The 26,261-nt window shown below is 41.6% G+C and overlaps 2 protein-coding genes across 2 annotated transcripts in view; one reads left to right on the top strand and one right to left on the bottom strand.

Annotated features, from left to right (window-relative positions):
* Nucleotides 1–24,091, bottom strand: part of shisa9a (shisa family member 9a) — a 91,755-nt gene extending 67,664 nt beyond the window's left edge. The window contains exons 1-2 of the mRNA XM_066689777.1: nucleotides 23,060–24,091; nucleotides 18,201–18,328 (exon numbers count right to left, since the gene is read on the bottom strand). Of these exons, the coding sequence (XP_066545874.1) occupies nucleotides 18,201–18,328; nucleotides 23,060–23,700 (769 nt within the window). The 5' untranslated portion in view covers nucleotides 23,701–24,091. The remainder of the gene's footprint in view (nucleotides 1–18,200; nucleotides 18,329–23,059) is intronic.
* cpped1 (calcineurin-like phosphoesterase domain containing 1) overlaps nucleotides 1–26,261 on the top strand; it is a 255,753-nt gene that overhangs the window by 169,979 nt on the left and 59,513 nt on the right. The gene's annotated exons all lie outside the window — the stretch shown is intronic.

The raw sequence follows: 26,261 nt of genomic DNA, 5'->3' as shown, positions 1-26,261 counted from the left end.
TGTCAAGCAGTGCCAGGAGATGTTTTTCTGCCAGCTTGGTGAGCACAGCTCTGTCTTGACCCAATCACTGCACATGCCATTGTGTACAGCTGATCTGTGTATGTTTGTGAAACGGTGCAGCCCCATCAACTGAAACCCTGTCAGAAACCAGCCAAATTGTTTCTCTTGTGACTCACAGCCTGGCATCAATGTACAGTCCTGTGCTCCCAATACCCCAGTGTCATGACGCTGTCTGGTTTGTTTTATTGTATGTGTTTTTCTCTCGATTTGCAAATCATCAATTCCAATAGGTGCTGAAGATTAAAGGATGAGCAGACAAATCCACTTTAATAATCAAGTTCCCTAGTCGAGTGGCCTGCATCCATATTCATGGCTGTCTTTGATCACTGCATGTAGTGCAGTGTGTGCACATGGTTGTTGAGGTGACTCCCTCAGCCATTTACCGCAGGACAGAGCAAACAAAGAGGACCGCCCCACTGAATACAGCCGCCATGCAGCTGTGCCAGGACACTGCAAAGCCCACTGTGCTTCCTAATGAGGAAGCTTCCATACATGATGAGTCTAACATATTACGTCAAGCATTAATTACAAGTTTCTGGAATTGTTAGATCAATTGAAACAGGGCTAATAATGCACAAGAGCCAGTGTTGAACCTGCAAATGTGGCACACATCATGAGTAAGATGCCAGGACCAAATAAACAGATGCATGCTGGTCTTATGGTGACATTTTACAGTAATAGTTAGACTAATGTTGCTATATTTTATACTTTAGATTTTCCATTAAATGTAGGGTTTCAGTTGTTTCTACTGAGATAGCTAAGACATTGTAATTTCTGGATTGGATATATCATTGACTAGGGCTGGGCTTCTGATTATTGTTAGGACTAATTATTTACTAGGCAAGTAAAATATGTTTTCCCTCTCTTGATAAAATTGTGTAAATGGTAAATATAAATAGAAATCCAGATTAAAATCCAGTGTGGGTCAATGCAAGGGAACAAAACTAAAGTGAAAACTACGAATTATTAGTTGTAGTATTGGAAGTAGTAGTAGTAGTAGTAGACAAGGCAGTGGTAGTTTATTTAGTTTACACTTGGTTAACTCAATGTTGCATAATAAAAGGTCACATGTGGATATGTCTAAGAATGGGAATTAATCGAAATCTGGAGGGAACAGGAAGCCTCTTGGTGTGAATGAGAGCTGAAGCCACACGCTTGTGTTTTCTTATGATCAGCAGCTGCTGATCATTCATTAGGTTTATACCCATGATGCACTGGCTCATTCTGAGTACAAGCTGCCCCACTATGCATTGGTAATATGTTCTATGTATTATTCACCAGCAGGGCACAGACTTCAACTAAACACCTCTTTTCTTTACAGTTAATGGAAGCACTAAACACTGCTACTTGAAGAGTCATTAAACTGTTCTTTAAATGTGAGTCTGTGTGTGTGTAACAGGGTTTATATGACAGTTGGCTTTCTTCATAATCATAAGACAGAAACAAGCACAGCATTTGAACCAAGGACTTAAATTACTTTTTTTTTAAATTGCCAAAATTAATAACCTCATGTAGACAACTGCAGCTGGGCTCTTACCATACAAGAAGAAGACTATTGCTTTACATCACGGCCCTTGAAGAGCAAATCCCTGCTTTTAATTATTCGAATAAAGATTCATTCAGGGGCAATTATAGTTTGAGATGTGATAGGCTGACCAGGGGACTGGCTGCCCATTGTCAACCAATGGAGAAAGTGACTTGATTAGTCAAAGGGAAATATAGGTCCACTTACAGGGTGAGAAGCCAATCATTGAGCTCATTCATGGCGGAGGAGAACTGTTGCCCAACAACATTGTTTTCTTGCTTTATTTCAGCAACATCATACTGTTGGAATGGGATGAAGCTGAGTACATCTATGGTCCCTTTCATATGGAAAAAAGGGTCGACAGAGAAAGTGAAAGATTGATAGTCATGCTTTTAATGAAAACCATAACACTACAGATCTCCAACACCCCGAACCCCCCGGCCCTTTTCTCAGCCACCCATACTGCCTGTTTCTTCTGGCTTTTCAATGCTCAGTTCCTTCTTCAATCACTTGTTCATAAGAAACGCATGTGGACAAGGAAGCCTGGAAGAAACCTTTCTGTAAATATGGGGCGAGATAGATGGAAGTGTATTCCCATGCACTAATTACACTTTAAATTCAACTCACATCTCACATCACCAGAAGCTGTGAGTAGTTTCATAAAATATTTAGCATGTATTTAGCCTTTAAATAAAGTTACTGACTGCTTTTTCTGCAGCACAATGACATGCTCTCTTAACAAGTCTCCTAATTAGCATTTGTTACATTTTTTTAAATGTTTTATTTTATTATGTTACAATTAAAGAAAAATTGAAATTGCCCAATTCCATGTTAGTAGCCTCATTTGTACTTAGCTGGTAACTACAGCACTCAAGTTGTTCGATTTCATAAAAATGTATGAAGAGAGATGTGTGTCTATGTTTTTTGTTCCCATTACAATACAGTAGCCAGCTTTAATAACACCCCATTTTTGAAGGTACTAGTGACTCATACATAACAGTGATTATTTGTATGTTTCCACAGTTTATTTCTTCCAAGTTGATTACTGTGTTATAGCCTTGTAGAGATGATGACAAGCCTCTATTTCTTCATAGGCTGGAAGAGTCATTGCTGATACAGAAGCTCTCAGCTTAACCCACAGAGGTGCTAATGAGAAGCTTCTGAATGAAACATTTTGGGTTTGTGTTATTGCAATAACACAGTAACCGTGAATGCACATTGATAGTCAATGTTTTGTGAATAAAGCCCCTAGTGTGAACTAAAACTAATGTCATCACAGAAAACTCAACATGCTTTTTTACAATTTGCTTAATACTCACAGATACAGACGGGGGACAAATTAAAGCAGAAACCAACATGAAGTGTCTCAGTAGGGTGTTGGGCCACCATGAGCCGCCAGAACATCTTCAATGTGCCTTGGTATAGATTCTAGAGTCTCTGAACTCTGAACTCTGGGCATTGTCAACATGGAAGAGACCACTCCCATCAGGAGAGAAATGTTTCACCATGGGATAAAGGTGATCACTCAGAATAACTTTGTAATGATTTGTAATGACCCTTTCCTCTAAGGGGACAAGTGGATCTAAACCATGCCAGGAAAATGCCCCCCACAGCAGAACAGAGCCTCCGGACCCCCTCACTGTAGGGGTCAAGCAGTCAAGCATGTACCCTTCTCTTGGTGTTGCCACACAGGCACTCATCCACTTGTCCAGAACAGTTGAGCAGTCTTGGTGACTGAAGCTCCTGCCATTTGTGCCCCTATAATGACCCCTCTTTCAAAGTCACTTTCCTTTCCTCTTGTCATCTTGATCAAAAATCGAGGTTAGCTGGGCCTGCTCAGCGTTTGTATACATGCCACAGAGCATGAAAGGACGTTAATTGCTTAATTGTATCATGCAGTTCGCCTGTTTTGAGGCATCTGCATTCGTTATGTTCCTTCACTCATTTATTCAGGTTTATCCTTTAATTTGTCACCTGTCTGTAGATATCTATATGTATGTAATCATTACATTGTGTGTGTGTGTGTGTGTGTATTTGGGAACAATCTTCCCTCAATAGTTAATGTGCCTTGTATAGAGATTATTTTTGTAATGGCCCCAATTAATGTGCCATGCATGTTATGATACTTTAGACAACAGTGTGCTGCCAATAATGATGGTATTTGATGGTATATATTTCTAACCACATAACCATGCCCCATTGCTGGGAATACAACAGTGATTCAAGGAGAAAGAGTACAGGAAAAAATGTTATGTCCACCTGACAGTCCAGACCTCAATCAAGTAGAGGAGCTCTGAGTTGAACTGGAGCAGCCAATCCAGTAAACACGGCAGAGGCCCACACCTCTCTGTGCACAAGAAACTGTGCTGCAAAAAGTGACAGCACAATCTTCCTCCAGTTGAATATTGTAAAAATCCCAGCAGCCTCTGAGGCCAAAGATGGGCCTGCACCCCCTTTAACATGTTGTGAACATTTATCTTTCTTTGGCAATTAGTCTGCTGTCTCATACTATTTGGGTGTAGGTGACATGCAGGTGCAGCAAACTTAAATGGACACAAATCTCTTTGCAGGTCTCTAAACCTATTCCAGGTCTATTAATAACAGTGACGATGGCAATGAACATAATGACTCTCTCCTCCACCCCCTTAGATGTGAAAGCAATAGCGGCCTCTTCTCTGGGGTATTGCTGTAATCAGTCTCTCGCACTGCTGCTTAATGAAGCTTCGACGGATTAGGAAGGAAGGCAATCCAAGCTGCCGAGGCCTGTGCTTCTCAAGTGGCTGTGTTATGACATTAAGAAGTATGATTGTCAGTGACCAGGAGACCAGGTTGGGGTGGGTCAAGAGTCCATTTAGATACACTCTGCTACAGAGAAAGGAAAAGGGCAGTGGGGTTACGTCAGCAAGCGAGACTCTGCGTGTAGGCATTTGTTTCTATCGTCTTCTCTTTCTTCTTGCCCTCCCCCCCACTCCTGCATTCTGACTTCCTCCCCAGGTTCTTCGTATATCACCACAGAGACGTGTCAAAGGTCAGAACCCAGAGAGGTACTGAAGTGATGAGATAAGGTCCACATTAACTAAATCTGTTCTTTCATTACATTGCTGTGTGTATACATGATATATACAAAGGTGTATATATATATAAAAGGTGTATATATATATATATATATATATATATATATATATATATATATATATATATATATATACATTCTGCACCATGGAGAATATGGCCCTAGAGAGGGATAATTGAGTCTTCCATTGTGAAGTGTAATGGTGACAGTTTCAGAAAGCAGATGTTTAGTGCGCATTATGGAGGTAATAGCGTTGAATGTGTGAGAAGCGAGAATTATTGCTCCAGAGCTGGAGCCAGAAGAGCTGAGAATGGAGTGTTTTGGCGCTCATTATTCGGGTGACAGTGTCGGGGGGGTGAACATGGAGAGCTGTAATGGTCATTATTGAGGTAACAGCGGCGGAGAGCGAGAGAGCGGAGTTGAAAAGCGATTGTTATCAAAATGCAGTGTGGCGGCGCTGGAGGAAGAAAAATGCGTTTGACTGGTGTGTGTGGAGGCGCTGCCTGGCAGACGTGCAGGGACAGGTAATGGAGGGTAATGGTTATGGCTTTATTACTGTGCTGTATTACTGTACTGCGCTACAGAGCTGGTAGACGCAAGTCTTGTTAAGGCTATCCAGCTCCCAGGGACAGAACTTTTTCTCGAAACAGCCAACTTAACTTTGCCCCTGGTAAAAAACAAAAAAAACAGTCGATGATTAGAAAAGAGGGAGGGGAAGTAAACCATTCCAGCCCACTCTCAAAACCATATTGCACTGAGGGTATCAAAAGCCACTTTATACTCTGGCAATAAAAGCCTTAATGGATTTAGTCTAAATAGCCCCCCGAATTGTAATGCTTTTTTTACTGCTGCAAGCTATGGCCAAAGCCAGCCTCCTAGCAGTCAGTGTATTGCTGTGTTATTTCTCGCACATTTGTATGTATGCCGCTCTTAATGGTCCTGCACCAGTTTGTCTGTCTGATTTGTTGTGTTGTTGTTGTCTACCCACTGCGAGCGTGCCCGGTTTTTTATGGCAGCTCTGCAGCCATCAGTGCCGTTATGTGGCTGCACACTTGCACTTGCCTGTGAAATTTCACTTGGACATACTGCGTCTGATCCTGACTTCAAATCTCTGTTGAGAGCTTAACTTGGTTAAATAAGCCTTTCTTTTCCTGGGCCCCCAGAGTGCCGTATTTTATCCAAGTATTTTTTTGTTATTAATTCAGACCTAGCTGCCATGAAATGAATTACCAAACAATCACGTTAAATGTATTTTGAGCTGCAACTGAGGAATTTACTTGATTAATTATTTTTATGATCTGGAGATAATGATTATTTCTTTTGTATCGGTTTGTGTGCAGTTTAGACTTTGATGTTTCAGGAGAGCCACACATTGTTTATTGAAATATGCACTTTATTATTATTATTATTATTATTATTATTATTATTATTATTATTATTATTATTATTATTACTCAGCTTGGGTGACATTCTAATTCAATGCTTACTTCTGAACTAGCAAAAAAGGTGGAGGGATCTGCCTTCTCAAATCAGCCATTATTAATAATAGGTGTTGCTGTGTTGACACTGCGCCACTCACCAAGACTTGAGTTGACATATCGCTCACTCCCTCTTCCCCCCTCCTGCAGTCTCTCTCTCCCTCTCTTTTTCCCACTCTCTCTCTGCTTTGAAGCAGAAGCTTTGAGATGTGGGTTTTTCATCTCTTTCTGAATTAAAAATTTATTAAATTTGAAAATGACTTGAAAAGCTATAACATCTGATCATATCACTCACCCAAAAGGGATTTATCTCTGGTTACAGGCCATGCTACACAGCCTAAATTGCACTGTTTTATTTCCTTTATTTAATGTATGTTCTGCGTACCATTTGTTTAAACAGTCAAAGACAAATGTATTCTCTCTCCATTGCCAACTCAGTATAAGATACTATGCCATGTACAGTGAGGGAAAAAAGTATTTGATCCCCTGCTGATTTTGTACGTTTGCCCACTGACAAAGAAATGATCTGTCTATAATTTTAATGGTAGGTGTATTTTAACAGTGAGAGACAGAATAACAACAACAAAATCCAGAAAAACGCATTTCAAAAAAGTTATAAATTGATTTGCATGTTAATGAGGGAAATAAGTATTTGATCCCCTATCAATCAGCAAGATTTCTGGCTCCCAGGTGTCTTTTATACAGGTAACGAGCTGAGATTAGGAGCACTCTCTTAAAGGGAGCGCTCCTAATCTCAGCTCGTTACCTGTATAAAAGACACCTGTCCACAGAAGCAATCAATCAATCAGATTCCAAACTCTCCACCATGGCCAAGACCAAAGAGCTGTCCAAGGATGTCAGGGACAAGATTGTAGACCTACACAAGGCTGGAATGGGCTACAAGACCATCGCCAAGCAGCTTGCTGAGAAGGTGACAACAGTTGGTGCGATTATTCGCAAATGGAAGAAACACAAAATAACTGTCAGTCTCCCTCGGTCTGGGGCTCCATGCAAGATCTCACCTCATGGAGTTTCAATGATCATGAGAACGGTGAGGAATCATCCCAGAACTACACGGGAGGATCTTGTTAATGATCTCAAGGCAGCTGGGACCATAGTCACCAAGAAAACAATTGGTAACACACTACGCCGTGAAGGACTGAAATCCTGCAGCGCCCGCAAGGTCCCCCTGCTCAAGAAAGCACATGTACAGGCCCGTCTGAAGTTTGCCAACATCTGAATGATTCAGAGAACTGGGTGAAAGTGTTGTGGTCAGATGAGACCAAAATCGAGCTCTTTGGCATCAACTCAACTCGCTGTGTTTGGAGGAGGAGGAATGACCCCAAGAACACCATCCCCACCGTCAAACATGGAGGTGGAAACATTATGCTTTGGGGGTGTTTTTCTGCTAAGGGGACAGGACAACTGCACCGCATCAAAGGGACGATGGACGGGGCCATGTACTGTCAAATCTTGGGTGAGAACCTCCTTCCCTCAGCCAGGGCATTGAAAATGGGTCGTGGATGGGTATTCCAGCATGACAATGACTCAAAACACACAGCCAAGGCAACAAAGGAGTGGCTCAAGAAGAAGCACATTAAGGTCCTGGAGTGGCCTAGCCAGTCTCCAGACCTTAATCCCATAGAAAATCTGTGGAGGGAGCTGAAGGTTCGAGTTGCCAAACGTCAGCCTCGAAACCTTAATGACTTGGAGAGGATCTGCAAAGAGGAGTGGGACAAAATCCCTCCTGAGATGTGTGCAAACCTGGTGGCCAACTACAAGAAATGTCTGACCTCTGTGATTGCCAACAAGGGTTTTGCCACCAAGTACTAAGTCGAAGGGGTCAAATACTTATTTCCCTCATTAACATGCAAATCAATTTATAACTTTTTTGAAATGCGTTTTTCTGGATTTTTTTGTTGTTATTGTGTCTCTCACTGTTAAAATACACCTACCATTAAAATTATAGACTGATCATTTCTTTGTCAGTGGGCAAACGTACAAAATCAGCAGGGGATCAAATACTTTTTTCCCCCACTGTACATGTACATTGAAATGACATTTTGTTTTAAATGTAAAGAAAGAAACACTGTTACATGTTTGTGTGATATATTTTATGAAATAATTTTCTGGTATTTCAGACTATTTAAAAGCTTACATTGACGGTGGCTGGAAAATAAATTCCGCTAGACACACTCACACTTCCTGTCTGGGGTGGAGAATGTCTGACTGGGTAAATGTGAGTAGGTACTCACCATTCTGGCTACTTAAAATGGACATAGCTGTGGCCAATCAGGTGAGAGATCTGATTGATTGAGATAGCCTGGCTTGTATCAGCTGACTGCGATAGTTGTTTCCCTGGTGTTATGTGTTGTGTGAATAGCTGTACTGTGTGGATTTACATGGTATTAAAAGCATTTTGAATCTATTAGCTCTTAGGATGAACAAGTACAGCTTTTCAATAGTAGATCATTCATTCAAAGTGCCCACATTTAGGTGTGAAATTAAAGCAGAGGGGAAGATATATTAGCACAGTTTCACATTTTAAATTATCTTATATATATATATATATATATATATATATATATATATATATATATATATAGCATAGTAGTGGACTCATAATGAACACCATACAATTTTGTAAACAGCTTGAAAAAAAAATATATATAAAACAGAACAGAGCTACAGCTACAACTGCTGTGGATATCTTAACAAATAGCCATTGCCAGGACAAATTTGAGAAGGATTCCAATAACCCCCAATGCAAGCCTTCAGTCTTAACTCAGGGAAACTCCTTTACTTGTTCTGCCATGTAAGAACATTCACCCTGAAACACAATGGCCTATCCTTGCCCAAGGATATGTTGGTGCCAAGTGTTTGCACCATGTCTTTGTGTATAAACACAGCCGCACTTGAAAGAGCTGGAGACTCATCCCGATCTGATGGTTTGAAAAGAGGAATTGTGTAAGGGAGGCCAGACAGTGCTGTAGATTACCTGCCACATCGGCACAGCAACTCCACATTGCAAAATGGAGGGTCAATTGTCCACAACAGAAGGTCCCCATTACAGCCCGTCCTTGGCAGACAATGCTCGGCAAAGCCTGACTCTTTACGCACACAGCCTGCTTACCCAGACATTCCCGTCAGCGCTGACAATGTTCACCCATAGCAATCGGTTAAGCTGTGTCTCGGCACCGGGGTCTTTCTTTCGGGGTCTGAGAATGTTCAGACATCGAGACATTCATTAAGGAAACAGAAGTCAAGGATTTGATCTCATCGCACTTCTTGTGTAAAGCCAAGCAGAGGGGGTTTCCGGTTAATGCTAGCAATCTTAGGATCAGAATTGAGTGCACATTTTCCACATCCCACAATGAAAGCATAGCTCCAAAATTACAATGGTGGTAGTCGACTTTTCTAGAGAGAGCTTTCAGCTGGCATAAAAAAAACTAAATCCTCCTTTAGCGGCCTCCACACAGTGTCACACTGTCCTACAGCAGTTCTGGGGAGCTAAACTGTGTGTGTACAAGGAGCTGTCATGGTCGTTCTGCCCATATGAATATCGAATATGTAGAATCAATCATAATACACAACTGGCACCATAAAGCAGTGTTGTAAACTAGATTCAGGGATTTCATAATTTTATAGTCTCAGCCTGCACATGCAAATAATTGTCCAAACTACTCTACTCGTGTGTGGCTGTAGTAATACAGTTTATTCATTTCACTCTGGTTGTATTTGGAAAAAGACATTTTAAAACTTTAGATGAATGAGCCTTATTAGAAATTCTTCCAACATGACAACGATGTGCTCTGCTGTGGTTCAGTGTTTCCAGTGATTTCCGCAAACCTTTGTGTATGTGGAACCAGCTTTTTTGCCAATAAGGACAAAGACAAACAGACACACACTCCCCCCTCCCTTTGGCTATCATTGTTAGAGTAGCACAGCTTCCAACAATCCTCTGCATCCTACCGCTTACGTTTACTTCTATATTAAATTCCGGGGTTATAAATGTGAGCTCGGAATAGACCACCGCCTAATTTATTCTAATGAAAACGTCTAATTTTGCCAAACCTTATTAGTTTCACTGTGCAGCCTTGTGCATTTCATCTGCCCTTGCCCCACGGAGATGAGATCAATGTGGCTAATTGTGTTAGCGGCGCACGTGGTTACTACAATCACCAGCAGTGGGAGATAAGCAAAGAGAGCTGCAGCTGGGGTTGCAGGGGTTAATAAAATTGGTCAATTACACCAAAGCTTACAGATTAGAGGGATGAAACCGTGGCGGGGGAAGGGGGGGGTAATGATAACTTTTCTGATCTCACTCTTAATACACCCATAGCTAACTTCCTATTAATCACCACAGAGTGCGAGAGGGAAAACAGCCTGATTACTCAACGTCTTCTTTTCCAGCATGCGTTCAGAGAGCCGCCCCGTATCTCAGCTGCAGAGCAACGTGTCAATAAGAATAATGCCCCTCTTTATTGCATCGTCTTTCATTTGTTTGATTTGATTTGTCCGGGCAATCTGTTATCCCCTCCGTCAGTGCCTTCAAGTTTATCCTTTCGTAAAATGCAGTCTCAGGTGTTACTGCTGGCCCAATATGGGTACAGTGTATTGCAGAAAGTGTATTTACACATGGGTTCCATTGACACCAGGCTATCGGATTTAATTGAACCCCTCAATGAGACAGGGCCCTTCTCTCCCCTTTCCTCCTCTCTGCCAATGCAGAAGTGAGAGCCAGCTGAGTGCTAGGGAAGGTTCAGTGCAGTGAAAAGGAGATCCTGCTTTTCACTGAGGGTCCCCCAGGGAGAGGGGGCTGGGAAATCTCTACAGCTCATCTCCTCAGGGTGCTCCAGACGATTAGAGAGAGAGAGAGAGAGAGAGAGAGAGAGAGAGAGAGAGAGAGAGAGAGAGACGTCTTCCTAGCATTTCAGCCATATTTCCATTCTTGCCCCCGGGCTGGCAGTAACCCTTAATGTCACCCCCCCAACCTCCATTTAAACGCATAAATATTTACTCTGAAACCCATGTATGGATTAAAAGCAGTTAATTACAGCAATGATGGCTGCAGTTCTATTCCTAATCACCAGCCCTCTGGGACTCATTGCAGCCTGTAGGAAGCTTGCTCTGCAATGCACCATGGGATCTGTCGGCCCCAAATAGCTGACAAACTGTTTGTATGATTTTTTTTAAGACGATCCATTTAAAGTGAAAGTGTATATATATATATAAATATATATATATACACTCACCTAAAGGATTATTAGGAACACCATACTAATACTGTGTTTGACCCCCTTTCGCCTTCAGAACTGCCTTAATTCTATGTGGCATTGATTCAACAAGGTGCTGAAAGCATTCTTTAGAAATGTTGGCCCATATTGATAGGATAGCATCTTGCAGTTGATGGAGATTTGTGGGATGCACATCCAGGGCACGAAGCTCCCGTTCCACCACATCCCAAAGATGCTCTATTGGGTTGAGATCTGGTGACTGTGGGGGCCAGTTTAGTACAGTGAACTCACTGTCATGTTCAAGAAACCAATTTGAAATGATTCGACCTTTGTGACATGGTGCATTATCCTGATGGAAGTAGCCATCAGAGGATGGGTACATGGTGGTCATAAAGGGATGGACATGGTCAGAAACAATGCTCAGGTAGGCCGTGGCATTTAAACGATGCCCAATTGGCACTAAGGGGCCTAAAGTGTGCCAAGAAAACATCCCCCACACCATTACACCACCACCACCAGCCTGCACAGTGGTAACAAGGCATGATGGATCCATGTTCTCATTCTGTTTACGCCAAATTCTGACTCTACCATCTGAATGTCTCAACAGAAATCGAGACTCATCAGACCAGGCAACATTTTTCCAGTCTTCAACTGTTCAATTTTGGTGAGCTTGTGCAAATTGTAGCCTCTTTCTCCTATTTGTAGTGGAGATGAGTGGTACCCGGTGGGGTCTTCTGCTGTTGTAGCCCATCCGCCTCAAGGTTGTACGTGTTGTGGCTTCACAAATGTTTTGCTGCATACCTCGGTTGTAACGAGTGGTTATTTCAGTCAAAGTTGCTCTTCTATCAGCTTGAATCAGTCGGCCCATTCTCCTCTGACCTCTAGCATCAACAAGGCATTTTCGACCACAGGACTGCCGCATACTGGATGTTTTTCCCTTTTCACACCATTCTTTGTAAACCCTAGAAATGGTTGTGCGTGAAAATCCCAGTAACTGAGCAGATTGTGAAATACTCAGACCGGCCCGTCTGGCACCAACAACCATGCCACGCTCAAAATTGCTTAAATCACCTTTCTTTCCCATTCAGACATTCAGTTTGGAGTTCAGGAGATTGTCTTGACCAGGACCACACCCCTAAATGCATTGAAGCAACTGCCATGTGATTGGTTGGTTAGATAATTGCATTCATGAGAAATTGAACAGGTGTTCCTAATAATCCTTTAGGTGAGTGTATATATATATATATATACACATCATCTTCTTCATCATCAGCAGCAGCAGCAGCCTTTATCGTTCCACTGGCATCCCCAAGATGTGTCCACTTGTTTCAATGTATTATGTTCTGATTTCATCTTCCCATCTTCTATGTGGTTGTCTTCTAGCTCTTTTTCCATCTCTTGGAATCCATTCTATATTCATTCCTTTGTCCACCTTTGGTCTGTTTTTCTTGCGATGACATCACACACTTTTGTTTGCTCTCGGATCCATTAATTTGTTGTTTCCGTCTCTTCTTGCTATTCCAAGTATAGCCCTTTCTGTACCTCTTTTGTGTTATTTCCAGTATATATACTATAGAAATGCTGGTATAAAGGCAGCTGCTGGCATGGCTGATGAAAAAAAGAGGAAATTTCTCCATAAAATCATTTACCACTGTGTATATTGCATTAAGTGTCCTCACTCACTCCAGTCATTGCAGCTCAGGGAAATTGGTTTGTTTTTGCGTTTTAAAACTGAAAATGTGGTGAAAAGATTAAATTCTGGGACCCATAGAAAAGGTTTCGGTAGCACTTTTTGTTGATGAAAGGGAAATGACACAAGCTAAGGAACGTTCACCTGAGGCGCCCATTAAAACTGGAAACTATTGACAGGCTTGGCATTCATTCCTGTTTTGCCTTTCACAAATTACGTAACATAGTAATCATTTGTTTCAGTTGATATCAATGTACTGTAGACATGCAACTGCACTATTAATATCTTTCTGTGCAACACGATGTAGGCTAATAAAAAGCTCTAAGTGTTGTAGCCATTATATACTCTTAATATACAGCATTACACTCTCACAGGTTGTTTCCACGGCAATAACTCTAGCACTCAGTAGTATAATTAATAATAGTAATACAATGTTGTGAGTAAAATCTAAGCACAATGATTTTTCAACCCACATTTAAGAGGTAAAACAGAAAACAATCTTAAAACATTTTTGTTTCTCATCTGAACACATTTATTGGTGTTAATTTGTGATGCCTGTCAACGTTTTTTTCCCCGTGGCTCGGCTTTCTTAAACAAAGCTCATAACAAGCTTTCTTGCTGTCACTCTTTAAAGCTTTCAGCTTGTGTTTGCCGTTAAGGTTAAAAGGAATCTCCTTTTTAATGTGCATCGAGAGTGTGAGCGTTATCAAAATGTGTGACAGTGATAACAGAAATAATAATAAAAAAGGAATGTAACAATAACCCCTAACAAAGCAATCATGTTTTCAATCAGGCAGAATGAGACTTGGAAAACACTGTTGCATTGCTGGCTGATGACAATTCGGCATGTTTTTACCACGCCCCCTAAGTGTTTTGGATTTGCAACCCATTAATTAGCAAAGGAAGAGAATGTGTGAAGGATAAATTAATTGCTTCTTCACTCACTGAGATGAACAGAAAAAGCTTTCAGGGGAGCCAGCATGCTTTTGAACGAGGAGACATAGGTACATTCAGACAATGGGGTGAAGGGTCTGGTGGGGGGGGGCGGGGAGCATTCTTCCAACACACACGTGTCTCTTTGTTCATTTTCTACCAGACGACAGAGATGACAGGCAAGCGGTGCCGTCCAATACATGCCAGCTCTGTGACAACCTGCAGGAACAACAACAGTAGGAATCGCAAAAAGAATGGTAACTTGTGCTTTGGCACAGCAAAACAATCTATTTCCTTTCCCTACAGCAAAAGGCTGCCATAAAGTGAGCTTGTTGGGCATGCCTCGGCTTTACTCTGCATTCACAAGTGCTATACTGCGATGCTCCTGCAAGCTGCCATCAAGGCTATTCAGATATTGTTTTCTGCTTGCTGACTCTTTGCTGTTTGCATTACCTACTTCAGTTAAACACATTCCATAGGCTTCAGCAACTGTCCATATCTGATTCCCTCGCGCTGAATCTATTCCAAGCCCCATATTCCAGCATGCTGCAAATAGATCACCAAATTACCATGTGGATATGCCATAACCCAAGTGACTTCATCACCGGCTTGCTTAGCACATTTCGACGACACCACAGTTCCTCAAAGCGAAGCCAAAAATATCTTGGTATGCTGAGCGTCATTTCCAGCAGCTGGTACAGAAAGACAAGCCATTTTTACCGTACATCTTTAATTAGTTATGTTTGTGGCATTGTGTGTGAAGTACACAAGACCGATAGCATTTCCAATACTAAAGCAAGTGCAAGGCATCAATCAATTCATGGATAATTGCAATGTCTTTAGGTTACTTATCTAATTTACACATTAGCCGTGCAGAGCAGAATTATGATTTTACAGATTACTTTATAATCATACTGTATTACAGTTTGGATAGGTATTTTATCCCCCCCCCCCCACACACACACACTTTATTTTTCCTGTCTCTCTCCCTTGAGGGTAGAAGACACAGATCCTCACCCTGACAGTTGCGCGGCAGCTGCCTCAACACAGCTGTATGACAGCACACTTCCAATGCCCTGATCATCACAGACACGCTGGCTCAGATTCAAGTGAGAAAAGTCATGTTCTTGTTTCTCTGGTTAAAAATCAACACAAATCTCCAACAGCAAAACTATTGTGAGTTTTAGACGATTTCATTATTTATTTCTTTTTTGTTTCATTCAAATCACTTTGAAATTTGATAGAAATTAAGGGATTTCAAATAAAGTGTCATTAACCAAACAGAGAAACAGCAGTCCAGGATGTTTGAAAGGATTTCCCACTGCTCAGAGATTTTATTAGTTTGCTTATGGCTGCTGGAGTGGATGAATACATTGCATCTTTGCCATAATGTAACAATTTTATATTATGTTTGAGCCCTTTAATAGGCCTACTGGGAACAAGCAGTAGATCTGGGGGATTATTAAACACTGTTTAAACAGGTATACAATAGTTGACGATTCTTAATGGAGTTGCGGGAATGTTATGTTTTTTTTACTGCAGCAGTTATGTTTAAAATGTTTCATTGTATATTCACAGACTTTGTGGATTTTTACTGAAAATCTAAACCATACCAAAAATTGTCCTGACACACAGAAATCCCAAATGGTTGTAAAGCTATACCTGGAGGTACCATCTTAGAAGGGTCATCATCACCTCCTGAGACCAACTGTTCCTACAGTGTAGCACTTGCAACTGAGCAGATGGGAGCCCTAAGAACATCTACATTTAAATTCACACTCCATCTAAATGATCAAACCATGGAGATTTTATATTGATGGTGACTGCAAATGATGTGATCTGTAAAATTGTAATCTTCACCCTGAAGCAATGTATTTATTTGTGTGTGTTTGCACTGATATTATCCAGCCAGCAGAAATAGTGGTTGTCCTATAATTACTGTTGGTGTTAAATGATTAGCATACATGTCAGTAACTGCTGTTCCTGCCCACGGGACTAACCAGAAATAGATGGATCACACAGCTTCCCGTCTCTTGTGTAAACACTACATTAAGAAGAGAGGCCCAGGGTTGGGTGCATGAAATCAGGCACAAACCATATAATGTTATGCTGATTCAGAGACCTGACTATGTCATGCCATTTATTTTATTTGTGTTTGTTCTTCTATTTGCATGTCCCCAAGCAGTGCTGATTAAAGTAACCAAAAACAGGGCACCTGTTCAAGTTTTTTAAAGAAACCATATTAAAATAGTAAGCTGTAATATTTCACTAAAGTCCTACAGACTGGTAGTGTTGTTGTTGATTTCTGGATCAATGTTTAGAGACCCTTTGTTCAACTCTCTTGGCATTTCCATTTTTGACTGCTATGATCTGAAGCGACTGCCCCTTGGGTAAAGAATTAGAGCACTTCTATCAAATCCTTCTGAGCCACTGAAATACCAGTCTGACAGCATAAGTGAAAACCATAAGTATTACCTGTCTCACAGAAAGACACTCTGTCCATTCCCCATCTCTCTCTCTGTTAATCTGATCTTCAAGGACCAAAAACTGGCTGATGTTTTTTTTTTCCTCTATCCATCCCTCATTCTGTTCTTCATCTCTCGGTTTCTATCTCTCTCTTTGTCTTCCAAGTTGTGCCAAATACCAGGAAACACTAAGTCTACAACCAAATGTAAAAATATAACTGCACACATGCCCCATAATACCAAACATGGAAACAGATTGTTTACCTCCCTTTTTCCTTCCCATCAGCACATAACAGCCGATGTGTGTGGATTTGTCAGCTCTCTTGGATTAATATTTGATGTCCTAATCAGCTGCTGATTGTTCAATAACTCGCTGTAATCACATTTTATACACCTGGTGGCGACAAATCTACCCCTGCTTGCAATCCTTGGAAAGATTTGCATTGAGCCAGCCATTTATTCCCCTTGGGCATCTACAATAAGTCGCTTTATTAGTCTAACCACTGAAGTAATGTCCTCACGTATGTCCCATCCTCTCTTTATTTCCCTGATGATTCAAACAAAATCAGCCATGCATAACCCTCAACCTCCAGTAGTTAAAACAAATAATGTAAGGGAAGTGTAGTCACATTGTAGATGCAAACAAAACAACAACAATTGGATTCATTACGTTGCTCTTGGTGTTCTTTCAGGTTTACAACCAACAAGGAAAGGGGGTTTAAGTCTCCTGGAATGCTTTTTGGGTCTTTATCTACCATTATTATTATTATTATGGTCACTTTGACTAGAAATGTCGTTTACACTCTTCAGACAAGAAACAAGACACTACCACTACCTCCTTTTTGTCCAATTCCAGATCATTAATAATACTACTTACTTACTATTTAAAATTAATTCAACAGATGCTTTTACCCAAAGCGACCTACAGGGACTCTGGGAATGAATTATGTATCCACTAGTGCTCCTGCAGGCACTTTCAACAGGACCTTGGGTTTACATCCAATCTAAAAGATTGGACAGTACCTTGCTCAGGGTACTGCACAGTGAGTCAAGGACAGAACCTCCTTTAGCACTGCACAACCAGCTGCTTAATTGTGAAATTTTGATTAATTTATCTATTCCATAAAACGGACAGAATATGGCAAACTCCCTTAAGAGAGATCCAGGAGAGGTCGGTATATGATTACCCCGTGTGGAAAAAAAATGCAATTGACAACACCAATGATTGATAATTATATCAAGTCATAAAAGCTCACATCAGCAGAAGTCAAGGAGATATTAATTATTTTTCATCCGTTTGTCTGAAAGCATCACTTACACACTCGCTGGACCGTCAGAATCATTCAACGTGTCTCTATGTCCTATTACAGCCCTACACTAATTGGGTGTACGGTAGGCACGCTGGCTGCTGCACTTCCTCATTAGCATAAAGACTCGCACTGATGTCAGGAAACGACCCCCTTAAGGAAGCGAATAAACAGACACCCCTTGAGGCGTATGACCCCAGGTGCACCGGAGATCCATGACAAAACACATCCCTCTCTTCTCTCCATTCTTTTCCTCCACCAATCTGCCTCCCATCGCCTGCAGGCAGTCATAACCTACGCGTCTGGTGGGCAGCTCCGTGCAGACGTCTTCGGGGACAAACAACAACAAAAACAAAAACAAGCCAACAAAACAACAGCCCAACGTGCACGGGTACGGGACGACACTGGGCATGCGCCGGGCGCGTCACTCACGCAGGTTGTTGGCCGTGGCGCGCGCCTGCAGGTTCTCGTAGTGCTGCGCGTGCACGCCGAGGCCGTCCTCGCGCTCCAGCGGCTCCCCCGGACCCGGGCCCGGCTGGCGCATCACGTGGGCCAGGGCTCTGCGGAGACAAGACGCGCTTGGTGATTATGGGGGTTACAGAGCACGGCTGTGGGTGCAACCTGTGGGTGCAACATGCGACACAGAAGACTGTCGCGGATGCAGCGTGACTCCGACATGCGTGGGGATTCAGTCTTTTATGACGTAGGTGATGTTGTGTTCGGCTGGGATATGCGTAGACCGTACGGTCCGACTACACGGTTGAGTGTGCGCGTCTGTATTGCCCTACAACTCTTTTGAGCATTTGAAGACCAGCTGTGGTCGCATCCGTAATGTCAGAGTGTCCCCGGCATGAAAAAGTTACCTAAACATTTTAAGTACCGAAGATTTTTTTCCCTGTAATGTTTGATTTCATCGTCAGATAAATGTAACCCACATCCTAAACTTAACTAAAGCTAACCCAAACAATAAAGGACCCAGACACTTTTCTGAATAATACTAGTTACATTTACATTTTAAATACATATTATTCTACAAACATAAAATCTCACTCGTATACAGAAATAGTTGTAAAAAACGTGTATCTAATTAACTCAGGGCTGCATCATAGGATTTCACTTTATTCATTAAATAATCGATGCAGCTTTCTCACATTGACGTGCTGGACTGTCCACTATTGCAAGCAGGTATTCATTATGGTTTAACATGGTGCATAATCGCCACTTTGCCTCATTAATAACTGTAATGTGCGACTCCGACACGGACGAGTCCAATGTCGTCACTGAAAACGTATCTTCTGCGCGTCTTTAATTCTCGTGTTAAGATCTTATTAGGAATCAATCCCCTTTGATTTGTTGTTTATTTAGCACCGAATTAAAAGCAATGCCCATGAAAAAGCCACCGGCAAACTAATGTATGCAGAGCTGCGCCAGTGGAAATGTGCGCAATAGACAAGCGCAAAGATAACTCAAGTGTCAGAGCAGATCGACTCTAAAAATATCGTCCCGTTCTTGATCCAATTTATCCGTGATGTGCGGGGTCGGGTAATGCTTGCATAACTGACAGCCTCACTTAGGTGAAAGACAACCATCCCCATATAGTTCCCTTATCTGCCTTTTTGGCTCCAGTTTCATTTGCGTCAGTCTTTTTAAAGTCTGGATTAGGCGTTTGTAATTCTGCTTAAATCATTGTCTAATTCAACAGGCACGGAGTACCCGCTGTGAAAACGGCAGATTGTGGAAATTTAAAATTTAAAGCCAACGAATTGGCACTCAGTGCGAATATATTGTCTGGTACTATCACTACCACTTCTGTATATGTTTTAAGGGCTAGAGCTCCTGCAGGGCTGTATTGATAGGACCGTGTCTGAGTTTTCCACAGTTCCTCGGTTTATGAGCAGTTCATGGTCCAAAGAAAAACCTGATCAATACAGATAGATAGATAGACACAGACAGATAGATGGGTAGAAAAATAGAATAGCAGAATAAGATATGAAAGCATTCATTATTGATCATACTTTATTTCTGCACCATACTTCATTTGTAGTCACATGTTAAACCAGCACATTAGTAGGTACTTGTTCCCAAGTGTGAAAATAAAAGGCACATGTTACAGCATTTTACAGTCCTGTGGTTGAGCAGGATACTGGGGAGTGACAGTGTGGGAAAGACGCGTACGCCCCCTCTAGCAGCAAAGTAGTGGGAGTAAAGGTGGTGGTGGTGGGGGGTTCTGCAATTAATAACCATACTGCACACAGTTATTTCAGTCACATTTAACTATTTCGCAGACGGAACAGCATCGCGTCATCTCCCGGCAATTGAGAAAGTGATGAGAATTGATGCTGAAGTTGTTTTTTCCTTCTCTACATAATCAAAAGACGTGCAGATAGTGTTGCTTTACTGTGTTTCATGAGCATTGCACAAATGCATTCACACACGAAGGTAATAGTATGACAACATTAGCACTACAGACTCTTTCTGGTCATGAGGCATTGATTCAAATATACACATGTACATACATACCTGAAGGTCCAGTTTATATACGCTACGGTACACGGGCAGCGTTGTAATAGCCCAGGCCTCCGCATACTTGGTAGTTTAAACTTGATTAAAGCACTACTTTCCGTCAATAAGGGAAATTATAACAAATTATAACAGGGAGATCTAAAATCCTTGAATGTAAACGGATTTTTGTTTTATTTGTGAGAAGCGAGTCAAACTTACCGCATTTTATTTACGTAGCATTAGGACAGATTATTATAATGAAATATTTTGAAATGGATAAATAACTCATATTACAGCGGCGCAAGCCCAACTGGTCAGTCATTAATCAAATAACCTTGTGATTAATGTACCAGAATGATGCTGAAGATTATGATGATGAACTGTGTGTGAACTGAGTTTGCATATGACTCTACACCCAGGCTATTCCGTTTAGTTTAATTCTAACATTTAATACACATCGCATACCCCTTACTCAGCAATATGCAAGCCATTCGGGAGGCCAGCATTAATGAATTGCAAGCATTTAAAATGCCAGTATGCATTACAGTATACAATATACAGTATCGTATCCCAATGTGTTGAATATCGCTGCTCTTCTGCATTTGTTGCACCTGTATTTCATTCATAGGAAATCAAACCTCGTTACCTGCTGAGTGAGTCCTATGTGCTTTTATGTCACTGCCTGGCCATTTTTACAACCACTTCAGAGAAGAGCGCTTTGATAAAGCAACATATATATATATATATATATATATGCGAATACGCCTCAGATCAATTGTGCACAAAGACAATTAGCATTGGTTTGTATGTTCAGTTACAAATCGTTTGGATGCATAACTGACTGTGGTTCCAAACAACAACAACAACAATAATAATGATGATACTAATGGACATTATTATGCATATGATGGTGATAATATAAATACAGATTTTTGTTCTGTGAGGCTATTGCATTTCACATGGCTAGGAATTCTGATTAAGCGTGTTGTGTAATCGCATATATATTTATATTGTCGAAACTGCGACAAAAAAGTTTTTCATATATTAAAAGCAAGTCACTGGGTAGATGGATGGATAGACAATGGCAGGCCTGTGATGGCGAATGTTTGGAGAGCTTCTAAAGAATATGTGGTGTGTAGAAACAATTGCTTGGATGATTCGATGGCAATTGATACGATTCGATAAGATAATATTAATTCACATATACGCTTAATTAAAACATTTTTAAGCAGACATTATTTTATATATTTATATATTCACCATCAGGTGATTCTTCATTCAACGCAGTTAGAAACTGACAGACAGCTAACAGTACAAGTGTCGAAGATTTTTGATCCAGTTCAAAATATGATTATTATTATTATTATTAAAAAATAGGTTACTTTCATTTCTTTTCAATGGCCACGTTGTCTCTAAATAGATTTACAGATTTAACATGTGGAGTTACTTTTGGATACATGCTCTTGGCCAAAACAGATTGAAAAACAGTCCCGTGGCGTGGACATCGAAGCGCATTTGTACTGCACAAGTACATTGCACTTATCTTCCAGTTTCGTTTTTACGTATGTCTCCTACACCAGCTTCACTTCGATGTGCAGGAGCTGTGCGTAGTGACAGGACGTGGATCTTGACAAGGACTCAGGGACTGTAGTGACAAAGACTGCACCACTATTTCTATTCTGAAATGAAGGTTGCGCATAGGGATCCATTTTCACTGTGTTGCTCCACACAACACATCCATAAAGATCTTTCCGCGATTAAATCTCGACTCAGTCCTGCTCTTGCCACCTACGTTGCATCCAACAGCTCCTTAAATGTCTTACAGCAAGTGCTTCTTTAGAAAAGCAAAGACAGCTTTTATTGGAAATTATAAAGCTTTATTTTTACAATTTACAATTTGTCCATGTTAGTCAAGGTTGCTTTAACTTTATCATCATTATTATTAGTGGATGCACATGCGCATTTTGTATGTGCTGATGCTTCGTAAGCATCTTCGTGTGTATTTGTATCCATTTTAGCGAGTGAATTCATCATGGAAATTAAATCTGCATCGTCGTTATGAAACAATGAAAATCCTACCCACACCATTAGATGTCAGGACCGTCTGTGGACATAGCAACCCAGCGGTCTCTGGTCTAACGCAACCTGTTGACCATGACCTAGTTGCGAGTAAGGTCTATGGCATTGTGATTGTTTGTGTAATTTTACAGTAGTTGTTCAACGACAGTCAAAGCATGTGCTGAATCGTTTGTGAGTTTTATCAAAGTCAAATATTTCGTAACCACCGTTTTGAATTTAAACCTCTCACTGTAGCTTTAGCGCACGTACTTGTACAAAGAGATGGTAAAAAAGCATGCTGTAAAAATATACCCGATTGTATTTTGACAGTTAATGACTAAAAAGTCATTAGGCTACGCTCTTTTTGTTATGGTCGTGTCTGTGATTTGATAAAAAGTGTTACCCAGGTGAAATTGGTACACCTCCGAGCCCTATACTGTACAGATTGTAACACTGAACGCCTTGAAGTGCAGAGTAGCTATGGTAGGTGGGATATATCATTTTGGAAACGTGCTGCAATTGCAGTAGCCTAACACCTGTAGTCCCTAGCACCAGACTAACACGGGAGCAGATACCGCCACTGCGTAATAGCGCTCGTCATTCTCGATGGCTTGCAGAAAATAATGAACTGTACCCTGCCGCGCCACTAGCCCCTCTTTCCAAACTACCTTGTGTTGCATGGTGCGCACTGCTGTAGGTGATTAATATCAGCATCAGCCTCAAAGACCTACCTGGACATGTTCTCTCTCTGAGGTCTGTGCGCCTTTTCCAGTCCAAGCTTGGTGAATATCCCAACAAGTGCCATGATAGCCACTACTCCACAAATGATATAGACGATCAGGTTGGTTTTATCCTTGGTGGGGTCGTGTGCGGGGTCGTTCTTCTTGAAGGGGGGTCGGCCGGTCTGCATCCATAAGGGGGTGTCGTAGTTTTTGCAGGTGCTCTGATCCAGCCGGGAGCTCTTGAACGCGCAGCAGAAACGGAAGCCACAGGTGCCGCAGCAGTACAGGTATTTGTCCGTTTTGCAGATAAACGGCGGATCCCACTGCCCCATCACGTCGAAATAGCCCCGACACCTGTCTTCCGTGTGCGGGGCGTCTGAAAACCCGTTATCTCCGTCTCTGGACGCGTTTGCGCCAGGAACCATCACAAAACTCTCCAGCTGCAGCCCGGATTCTCCCTCGGCGTTACAGAGCAGCGCCAAAACTTTCACCAAAAAGTAACCAAGCAGCAACCCGGTACTTTTCATCCTGTACCCCGTTTGGTCAGATTTGGTTTGCACGGTGATCGAGAGAAAGAAAAGGGAACGTGAAGACGACCTGGTCTCATAGGAAGCCAAGCAGCATATCCCCAATGCGCAGCACACAGCCATTCGCGACGATTATCATGTTTATTTATAAATAGGATATATGTAAAAATGCAACAAATGAAGCTCCAAGATGATGTATTGTCTTGCTGAAGTCTCGCTGCTGTTGTTACTACTGCAGATCCTGCATGCACACCTACACAGGCACACACGCACACTGACTGACTCGTATTTTTAGAGTCGGGCTCCTCACGTGTTGTTGTTTGCGCGATTTGAACTGCCTGCTCTCCGCGCCGCGCTGCGTCTCCGCGCTTTCTCCACTCCAGAGTCGGCACAGCTCAAACCCAGCCAGCAGCACAGCGCAGTGAGTGAGGGAATAAGAGAGAGAGAGAGGGAGAGAGAGAGAGAGAGACTGGTGAGGGAGGGATGGAGACACAGAGAGAGAGAGAGAGAGAGAGAGAGAGAAATCAGATTGCTCAACAGCTAAATTGACCAAATAAAACGTTTTATAAGAATTGTAGGATTTTATTAAGCATGGGATGAAAGGGAGATTAGAAATTAAGTTGAAGGGTCATACAGTACAGCAGACTAATTCTAATGTATATCTTTCTGTAGAGCATATATATATATATATATATATATATATATATATATATATATATATATATATATATGCGTGTGTGTTCGTTGTGTATTCTCTCTTTCGAAAGTCAAAACACAAGATGCACTTTGCTTTTCATTTCATTAAAACCAGATCGTAGTAGTTCTGTCTAAACGGTTGCCAGGAGCTCTGTGTTCAGACTGTTATGTCAGAATAGCCCAGATTGCGCCGTAGGCTCTCTGTGTCGGCGCCACTTTCTGTTATGATGCGCTATAACCAGTAAGGGGCACATATACAAGTTAGCTGTACCTATAGCAGCATTGTTTGACTACTGTGTCTACATTATTCCTATATTTCAGGGGTGGCTTGTTCTTTGGTAACTGCAATCCTGTGGGTTATGTAGCTGAGTCTGCATACTTGAAATAAATGGTAATTATTGACAATTCAAGTCAAATGATGCGTTCAAGAAGTTTGGATAAAATAAATAAATTACTTATAAAAATGCCATGTGACTATCTGTCTGGCCATTATTCTTGCGAAATACAGCCATACACATCTGCGACACAGAAGCACAGTTACAAGCTGCAGATTCTCACAAACGTGTATTGTTATGGTGTTATATCAATACTTTTTATTTTTATGAAAATACTTGAATTTTAGTGTGTTCCGCCTAGCAGTGAAAAGGGTCTACGTTGGGGCAAAGTTTTGATTTAATCCGGACAGTAGTCCAGTGTAGATTCATTAACAGTGTGTTGTTCTGGTTGCACTTACAATACATAAGGCTACCTGAAACATTGACTATACACTTCAAACAAACTTTTTTGTTTTTGGAAGTGCAGGCGACTTCTGAGCATCGTTCACTTGCGCCGGTGTAAAGGTAGCCTACTCTCATAGTCAATAAAAGGAAGTAAACACAGTGTGGCCTATTGAAAAACTACTACTACTGGTGGTGGTGCTAGTAGTAGTAGTAATTTAATATATATGTATGTAAATATGCGTGACACTGAGCCGCCACTTTATTTTATGTATTTATGAGGGTGTTATTTTAATTGAGGGTAATTAAACGGTAACAAATAACAGAAACATGATTTAAGAGAATATCCCCACAAAAAGATTAAGACTACGACTAAGCTTTCATTTAAATGTAGACATATATACATGTATATACACCGATCAGCCATAACATTATGACCACCTGCCTAATATTGTGTAGGTCCCCCTTTTGCCACCAAAACAGCCCTGACTCGTCGAGGCAGATCCTTTAAGTCCGAGGTGGGGCCTCAATGAATCGGACTTGTTTGTCCAGCACATCCCACAGATGCTCGATTGGATTGAGATCTGTGGAATTTGGAGGCCAAGTCAACACCCTGAACTCGTGATTCATCAGACCAGGCCACCTTCTTCCATTGCTCCGTGGTCCAGTTCTGATGCTCATGTGCCCATTGTAGGCGCTTTCGGCAGTGGACATGGGTCAGCATGGGCACCCTGACTGGTCTGCGCTACGCAGCCCCATACGCAACAAACTGCGATGCACTGTGTGTTCTGACACCTTTCTATCAGAACCAGCATGAACTTTTTCAGCAATTTGAGCTACAGTAGCTCGTCTGTTGGATCGGACCTCACGGGCCAGCCTTCGCTCCCCATGTGCATCAATGAGCCTTGGCCGCCCATGACCCTGTCGCCGGTTCACCGCTTTTCCTTCCTTGGACCACTTTTGATAGGTACTGACCACTGCAGACCGGGAACACCCCACAAGAGCTGCAGTTTTGGAGATGCTCTGACCCAGTCGTCTAGCCATCACAATTTGGCCCTTGTCAAAGTCGCTCAGATCCTTACGCTGCCCATTTTTCCTGCTTCTATGTTATTGATCGGTGTACTCTGCAATGAAGTGCACGGGCGTATAGCATTTAATGATAAATGGCATAATGGTTTGATAAGACTATATTAATTATCAGTTAATATATTAATTATATGATCAGTTTATCTATTGATAATACTGTAAGACAAATCTATATTTTTATCTCAA

Source organism: Amia ocellicauda, chromosome 17 (genome assembly GCF_036373705.1).
Source record: "Amia ocellicauda isolate fAmiCal2 chromosome 17, fAmiCal2.hap1, whole genome shotgun sequence".
NCBI classification, from domain to species: Eukaryota; Metazoa; Chordata; class Actinopteri; order Amiiformes; family Amiidae; genus Amia; species Amia ocellicauda.
Note: the sequence above shows the minus strand (reverse complement) of the source record. Positions and strands in the feature narration are given on the sequence as shown.